The 9,205-nt window shown below is 42.1% G+C and overlaps 1 protein-coding gene across 1 annotated transcript; it reads left to right on the top strand.

The window, feature by feature from the left end:
* The first annotated feature begins 1,983 nt into the window (after window positions 1-1,983).
* Window positions 1,984-4,755, top strand: KBTBD7 (kelch repeat and BTB domain containing 7). Its single transcript, XM_044071695.1, has one exon. It carries the CDS (start codon window positions 2,311-2,313, stop codon window positions 4,174-4,176), a length of 1,866 nt encoding a protein of 621 aa, XP_043927630.1. The 5' UTR covers window positions 1,984-2,310; the 3' UTR covers window positions 4,177-4,755.
* The last annotated feature ends 4,450 nt before the right edge of the window (window positions 4,756-9,205 follow it).

Below are 9,205 nucleotides of genomic sequence, written 5' to 3'. Positions count from 1 at the left end.
TTGGACGTGGTGGAGAGGGTTCTCTTGAGAGGTTCGAGACCCCTCACTCGTGCTACGGATCCAGCCACCATTCCCTCGCAGATGGGCTTATCTTCCATCATCCGGCCTCAGGGATAGCCTGCTTCGATGCCCCAGCCAGTTCCACTGGAGGAACATGACACTGTTGGTGAGCCCTCCTCGGACAGTCCCGCCGAGGAGGTCCCTCACAAACGTAAGTGTAAGAGGTGGCACTTGGACTCCCCCAAATCCCTCATGGAAGACACTGATTTAGGGGAAGGGGAAGGTTCCCCCAGGTCACCCCCCAAGGACGTCTCCTTTGGAGGCATTATGGAAATGCTATGCCAAAAAAGGGGGGTGGTCAGCCCAAAAGCTTTCCTCGGATGAGTCGGTGTTTCTGGAGGCGTTTGACGCAGGCCCGTCTACCTCCTGGGTGTCCCCTCCGGCCAACCCCCTGGTAGACCTCATTACTACCAGAGCGTGGAAAGAGCTGGACACTGTAAAGCCAATCCCCAGGAGACCAGATAAGATCCTTAGTCCCCCTGCGGATAGGACAGCGTGCAGTAAAGGTTCCCCGGTAGATGCCATGGTGGTGGCGGCTGCCTCCAAGAAGAAACTGGCACAAGATAGTTCCTCGGTCCATCCTCCTGATAAGGAGTCTCGGATGATGGATCGTATCAGAAAGCGGATGTTTGCTTCAGCTACCTTTTCCATAAGGGCGCTGAATTACTTGGCCCACGTGATTAGGCTTCAGTGGGATCTGGTGAAGGAATACGCCGAGTCCCCCCTGAGCCCATGTCGGCCGAGGACAAACGGACCTTCTCGACTCGCATGGCCACTCTGAAATCTTGGGCAGTTGTGTCTTGCGGGGGGGGGGGGGGGATAAAAATGGCAAATGTCCTGAGATTTTAGGGCATAAACATTTTTCCTAAGTTTTCTTTAATAGTTGCATAAACAGTTACTTTTGTATCCGAAACACCTAAATGTTATAGAAAATAGCATAAACAGAAATGCTACAAGTATAAGCATTTATTTTGGCAAAAAAGTAAAGTTCTGTCCTTTGCATGGGTCATGGTGGGTATGTTTTGTCCTGAAAAATGTCACATTTCAACAAAAAATGCCCCACTTTGGGCATCTGAAAAGGTGGCAACCATGTTTGCAAGATGAAAGGACTTATAAGCTGCTCCTGTGATTTGAATATACTGCTAGGCTTCAGGCTCCTTAAAGTACGGGGATCACTGCACTGAACAATAATATTCACGGGGGATGAAGGGGAACAGCATAATGCCACTCTACTTTCCTTGATGTTTTTCTTTTCTCCAAACATCTTTATTACATTTTCACATATGACAAAGGTAATCTTGCATTTACATAAATGAAACACATACAAAATTATACCTCTTTAGTTATAAAAAGTTTACATTGCAGACAGACGCCACTGAACTGAGTCTGACTCAAATTTTAGTTCTGTCTCTATTAATCCCGTTTAAAATTAGTCACTGTCGGAAAAAAAGGTGATGAATTGCACTTAATAAATAAGAATAGTAATTACACTTACAGACTGCTTTTAGTTCAAAAATGTATAGTAATTCACATTCTCTTATTCTGTGAATGTCTCAAGTTAATAGTGCCAATATTTTAAAAGTGTCCTTGATATTACTGGATTTTTCCGTTTTTGTTGAGATTTGTCCCTGTTTGGTTGAGAGCTACGGGAAGCAGTACGCGCAAGGCTGTACAAGAATTAAAAGTTACACATACATAGCTATGTCCTTTCCGTCTCTATCTATACATATTTTAATATAAGCATATAAACACAAAAAGTAGTTTCACACATTAAAATGCAGTTTCAACCCCCACGCCCACGAAAAACAACACTACTAATCATGAATACATTATTTTACAAGAGTATGTTTATTACCGCTAATAAGAGTCAGTATACAATTTTTTTTTCGGTCAAGGAGTAAACCGTACGTAGGGTTTGTTACTGCACATCTCGGAAGTACTACTACAGTACAGCCAACTTCCTGCCCAGCCATACAGGGAATGGCCTGCATAATTGTTAGCGCTGTCGGGCTGAAAATATTACGCATTTCCCCAGCTATAGTTTACAGTGCTCCAGAACCATTCTTTACGTAGGATAATAAGTTTACAGTGCACCGGAAGCACTCTTTACGTAGGACACTATCACCGGTACGTCTAAGTTAAGTTGGACTAAAGAAAGGAATTTTGTAGATAGTGTTTTCCTTTTAGGGGTTGTAAGTGTATGCTCATTGCACTGTACTAGCAGCAGATCTTAGGTGAATTGAGTTTCTCATGTTTCAGAAGGGAATGGCTTCAGTGCACGATTTATTTTCTGGCCCCGAAGAACTGGAAGACGAAAACCATGCTCGTTCACTGCTAAAGGAGTTAAAGGTTTTGTATGATTCTGAGCAGCTGTTTGATGTGATCATTGAAGTGATCCCGTCTTTTGATCGGTATTCTTTCGGCCCGGACAGAGGCAAATTGTTCCGGTGTAACAGGAATGTCTTGGCTGCTGCAAGTCCTTATTTCAAGAGCATGTTCACGGGTGGCCTTTATGAAAGTAAACAGAAGCAAGTGACAATTCATGATGTGGACACTGAATCTATGGCTTTGATTATTGATTACTGTTATACCGGCAAAGTGACTGTGTCTGAAAGTAATGTACAGCCGTTGTATGCTGCTGCCAATATGCTACAACTTGAGTACATCAGGCAAGCTTGTATCAGCTTCATGACCAGGAGAATGGATCTTTCTAACTGTGCGGGGATCCTGAAATTTGCTGATGCGTTTGATAGCCAAGAGCTGAAGAGCAAGGCATTGGCTTTCATCGCAAGGAATTTCCGGCATCTTTACCAAAACAACGAAGAACTCATGGACCTGAATTTGAATCAAATAAAGGAAGTACTCCTTTTGAGCAACCTTGATGTTGAAAGTGAAAGGAAAGTGTTTTTCTTTGCTGTTAGGTGGATAGAAAGTAATGTAGAAGAAAGGAGTGTATGCTCCCCTGAAGTATTTAAGTGCATCCGGTGGCATTCTTTCGGGGATGATGGCAAGGAATATGTTGAAGAGTTATTAAGGTCAAAGTCATTAATCAGAAAACACTGCCAGGACTTTATAGAAGACATGCTGACTGCCAAATTTGATAACTTAGAAGGGACCAAAAGAATTGGTATGTTGGCAGAAGAGATGGTAATATTTTTTGGCCACCCAAAAGAACCATTTTTGTGCTACAATCCATATTTTGGACACGTATTTGCAATGCCCTCACCTTTGAATACTCTCACTCACAGCAGAAATTGTACTTCTAGTGCTGTGTGTGTTTCAACAGACAATGACTTATATTTAGCTGCCCAGCCTTCTAAACAGCTGTGGGTGTATAATGCTGTCATTAATACTTGGCAGCAGTTGCCAGACAGGTTATTGGCAAGGGACGGCATGGATATTGGGTATCTTAATGGTTTTATATACATAATGGGTGGCCGTGATCCATTTACTGGTGTTAAGATTAAAGATGTTGAATGTTATAACATTCGGAAAAACCAGTGGAAGTTGGTGGCTGAGCTACCCCATACTTTGTATGCATTTGAGTTGATCGCATTGGATGGCTATCTGTACGCAGTCAGCAGTAAGCGAATGCTACGCTTTGACCCTGATAGGAATTGTTGGGTGAATTGTGCTTCCCTAAAATGTAATGAGTTTCGAGAGGCATGTGTCTTTAATGGTGAAATATACTGTATTTGTGATATGCCAGTTGTGAAAGTTTACAATCCTGCAAGTGGAGAGTGGAGAAGAATATGTGATATTCCTGTTGATGGCAATACTGAACATGTTCAGATAGTTACTTGCAACAATAAATGTCTGCTTATAACAACTACCACACCCCAGTGGAAGAGAAACCGGATTACAGTACATGAATATGACATAAAATGTGATGAGTGGGTTAGTGTGGGCACAATGCTTGGTTTGTTGCATTATGACTCACATTTCATATGTCTTTCAGCACTTGTTTATCCTTGCAATTTGCAGACAGGGAAGAACTTTCTGTCTGAGGACCTTGATGTCCATAGTGAATCTAGTGGTAATTGGGATTTTGAAGATCTCTCTGATGATGATTCAGAGTCCTATAGCTCTAGTTCATTGTCAGAGGACAGAGACTAAAAGGAACAACCTTACATTTGGCATCTTCATTACTGTTGCTTAGATTATTGGGAGGTATTATAGTGCAGCTGCCCCCCCTTCTGCTGCTGTTTCCTCTTACTTACCATATATGGCACATGGCACTACCTCCAACACAAGCCCACCCATTTCATAGACATGCAACTGCACCTTCTCTACATTTTGTAGTAGGTAGGGCAACTAACAGAGTAGGGACCAGTCATAGAGTCCTCTGTCCTGAGCAGGATTTTGACTTTTTAAATTGCTTTGCCTGACTTAACCCTTTGAGCAACCTGTGGCTTTTCTTGAACTAAGTCACTGATATGTGTAAGCAAGTGCCTTCCTTCACTGCTATTGGTCCACCCATTTGAGTACATAAAAAGATGTTTGATGTATCTGTAGTTCTGATTTTTAATTGGTCAAGATTGTGTTTGAATCAGACTGGAGGTTTGACTGTTTTGTTAGATCCAATGGTTTAATTTTATTCATTTAAAATTTTTTTGTCTTTAGTAATGCTTTACAGAAATGTAATATGGGATACTTTGGATGGACAAGTTATATAAAGACTTAATTTTGATGTGATTCCATGTTATTTTCCAGAACTCACTCTCAAATGGTATATAATCTTCAGGAAATGTGACATCTTTTTGTGTAGTGTCCATTTTGTCAAGTATGTAATCTACACTTGTTAATGTGGTTATGAGAACTCAGGGTAGACATAGTGCCTTCAGTATTGCAGTTGAAAATATATTGTTATATGCTGTAATTTTTTTTTTAATAATGTTCATTTATGAGGATTAGAATTAAGTTTTTATGCAACAGATTGGTTTAAAATGTTTGCATAATTATAAATACAGAAGTAAAGGTGGTAATCGTATTTGCTGTAGAACCACACAAAGGGCTTGACTTCAGGAGTAAGAGCATATGCCCTTTTACACATCAAAATTTTGTGTAGTTATAAGAAATCTTTGGATAAATTAATTACTTGAGTAAATCTCTACCACAGAACAGCTTTAAATTTATAACAGAATGGCAGAAAAGATGAGTACTTCTTTTTTCTTCAGCAGTAGAATTTCAGATATTGAAACCACACAAAGTGATGACGTCATGTGCCCTTAAGTGGTTGTTGTATCGCTGTGAACGTGAGTAAATCCTGCATGAGTGATAGTAAATCTGAGGACAGTATTTTCAAAGATTTTTGAGTTACAGCTAATTTTGAGTAAATAGTGTGTGTAATATATATATATATCTATATATATATATATATATATATATCTATATATATATATATATATATATATATATATATATATATATATATATATATATATATATATACGATTTTTAGTACACTGTTTTGGATGTAAATAATATAGACTATTACTGTCTGAATCATACCACTTGATAGGTTATGTGTAAAATTCTTTGGTGCTTGAGTTATACCAAAATGTATAGACTTAGCGGGAGAAGCTGTTGTATTTCTGTTTACTCTGCATGTAGCCACTGTTGCTTGAGTTGTTTTTGTTATCCATTCTCATGGAAATCATGCTGAAATTGTATGCACTTATTTAAAGAATTTAGTGTCATGCCAGAATCCTGGTGATGAGAGGTTTCATCCATTCACGCACCGAAAACTCAGCAGATGGCAAACTGACCAGAAGTTTTGCTTTAAAAGGCCAAATTTAAATAAATCAGACACACGATACTTGAGGGAGAGTTTTGGGGAACACCTGCCTCACTCTTTACAAAGCAGTGCAAGTTATCAGTGAAGACATGTATTCCGTACATTAGTAGAGATTGTGATCATAATCAGGCAATTTTTATTTATTGTAGATATAGCCACAAACCAAGAACCAACACAGGAACAAACGAGCCAGCCACACCAAGGATAAGATAGACCAGTTTAATGCACACACTTAAGCGCTTTCATCAAAGTAGATCCAAAAGACTTCTTCAGAACAAAGTAACACAATCCTCCTCCTCCTCTTCTTCTTTCGGCTTTTCCCGGTTAGGGGGCGCCACAGTGGAACTCCGGTCCACTAATGATTGGCAGTAGATTTTTTACGGGTGCTGAGGTGCCAGCTTGACGCACAACCTTCAGCGAATGCACGCCCATTCTACGCATATCTTTCGAACGCCACTCTACTGCGGGGAGGGCATGCAGACTCCACACAGAAGGTGCTCCAGCCAAGAATCGAATGGGAGAACCTCTTGCTGTGAGGCAACAACGCCACCACTGCACCACCGCGACTAATATTAACACAATCCTCTACAATATTTAAATATCCCTCCCAAAAGTCACATTTGGGAGGGATATTTAAATGTTGTAGAGGATTGTGTTACTTTGTTCTGAAGAAGTCTTTTGGATCTACTTTGACGAAAGCGCTTAACTGTGTGCATTAAACTGGTCAATTTTTATTTATTCCCATTTGTTTACCAGGAAGGTCTGACTGGGACAGGGCCCATTTTCAGTGGAGGCCCAGGTAGAAACACTGCAGATGCATGTCTTTGGAATGTGGAGAAGAAACTGGAGCACCTGGAGGGAACCCACACAGATGCAGACAGGACATGCAGACTCTGCACAGAAGGCACAGCAGCCGAGAATTGCACCACAGAATCAGTTGCTATGAGGCAAAAAAAGCTAACGGCTGCACCACTGCTAACTTATTCTGATGGCAGCTTGGAGTCAAAAAGAAAAGCTCAACAGTACAATTGTTTGTCTTTCGGCTTTTCCCGGTTAGGGGTCGCCACAGTGGAACTCCGGTCCGCTAATGATTGGCAGTTCGTTTTTAAGGTTTCAAGTTGCCAGCCCAACCTTCAATGAAGGCACTCCCATTGAATGTATGTCTTTCGAATGCCTCCTCGACCGCGGGGAGGACATGCAGACTCCACACAGAAGGCACTCCCAACCCAAGCAGAGAATCGAACAGGAGAACCTCTTGCTGTGAGGCAACAACGCTACCACTGCACCACCGCGGAAGTCAGAAAATCAGATAATAGCAACAAATATCAAATCAGTGTGGTCATAAAAGTCCCGTGTCAGGTTTTCACGCACTATGTGTATATTGCCTTAGTCCTCATCATTTATAGGAAGATTGCAGTATTTGTTATGCCTTTTAGCAACCATGCTCTAGTGGAAAGGTGTAACAAACTAATTTTAAAAGGACTTTTGCCATCAGCTTCTGGAGAAGCCTCATTCACTGCTGATAAAGCTAAAACAGATAGCTCATTTTCCTCCTCAATTACTTCTACTGACAAAGTTAAAAAATGCAATTCATCGGTTTTGATGACCACATTGGTTCAGAAAGCAAAAAAAAAAATAAATAAAACTGTTCTCTTGGAACCGAAAGTCTCTGTTTCTGAGTCATTGGTACTGACAACTTCAGTTTTGGCACAGAGTACAATTTCAAGGCCTTTGACATCAAAAGTCACCTGTACAGGATTTGGCTTCTGTTCCATTGACTATGACTGTTAAACCTAGAACATCTTGCTTCTCTTCAATTTATCCTTTTGCTGGGGAATTACCAGAAGTGTTTTTGCAGAGGCTTAAATCTCCTTCAGCTTTGTCCTTTCATTCCACCAAAAGCTTCATAAAACTGGACATGGAGAGGCTGGTGAATAAGATTTTATGGGTTAAAGGGCTTTCAGGCCCACCTTTGGTACCAATTCCTTCTGGTCTTTGATACCAAAACATCTTTCTTTACCCCACTGACTACTTCTCCTCTAACCTCCTTGGAGCTCTTAGAATCTTCTGTTCCCGTTCTCCCAGCACCAATGGTGTCAGCTGTGGAGTTGCTCGCTTCTACAGAGCCAACAATTACCCTAAGCTCATCGGTTATCTCTGAACTGGAGATCTGCCAGAGCTGTAGGTCTCCTGTGTGTTCCAGTGAGCAGGTCTCGAATCCAGGCCTTTCGGAGTTCCCCCTGCTCCATGGAGCTTCGGCTCGAGTCAGTTCAGCTTCAGCCTTGAGGCTTGGTTCTTCAGAGCAGGGAGTGACTTCAGCCCAGAGGCAGTCTTTCTCTGTTCCAGGCTGGCTTCCCTCTTCAGGGGACCAGCCTTCGAGGCTATGCAGAGAGCCCTTTCTGTAGCAGAGATTCAGTTGGAGCATACCCCATCAGAACAGGTCCCCTCTCTAGTTCTACTATTCCACCTGCTTCTCCACAGGGAGGTGCTGAAGCTTCAGGTGTCATAGCCACAGGTACTGTCATCCTGTGATACCTCTCCAGATTATCCTTCTGAGGAGGTCCCACACAAAAAGAAATGCAAGAGGAAGCACTTGGATTCCCTCCCAGGAGTCTGTCACCAAAGATACAGATTTTGATGAAGGGGAGGGATCCCCATCATCACCCACAGAGTATGTCTCCTTTGGAAACCTCTTGGAACTTCTGATGCAGAGGGGTGGCTAGAAGTCCCAAAACCCTTCCTCTGAGAAGTCTGTCTACCTGCAGACATTTGGCACCCGGCCATTTACCTCTTGAGTGACTCCGCCTGCTGATGAACTCTTTCAGTTGATTTCACAATGAGCATGGAAGGCCCCTGATAATGTCGAACCCATCCCCAAGAGACCAGACAAAATACTTTCCACACCTGAAGACAAAGAGTTTTAGGCCAAGAGTCTGGCAGTTGATGGTATGATTGTATTGGAGTAGAGTTCCTCTATCCATCCACCCATCAGGGAGTCCTGGGCTGTGGACAGATTTGGGAAGTGGGTCTACACTTTATCTACCTTTGCCATAAGGCCTTGAACTATTTGGCACATTTCAGCAGACTCCAATGGGATCTGATCAAGGAATTATCAGACACACTGCAGGAGCTGTAGCTGAGGGAGTCCAAGACAAAGTGTCTTCCTAGTTAGCCACCCTAGAGTCTTTGTCCAATTCGTCCATGAGGCTGATAGCACATGCAGCTGAAGCGGTGTCTAGAGCAGCAGGTACAGGCGTAGCCCTTAGGAGACATGCCTGGATGCACCTTTGTGATTTTGTGGAACCATTCAAGTCTTCTTTTGTCAATGCTCCTTTTGAAGGAACATCC

This window comes from Protopterus annectens, chromosome 5.part0 (genome assembly GCF_019279795.1).
Source record: "Protopterus annectens isolate FY-2018-M chromosome 5.part0, PAN1.0, whole genome shotgun sequence".
Lineage (NCBI taxonomy): Eukaryota > Metazoa > Chordata > Ceratodontiformes > Protopteridae > Protopterus > Protopterus annectens.
This window is presented reverse-complemented; position numbering and strand designations above follow the sequence as displayed.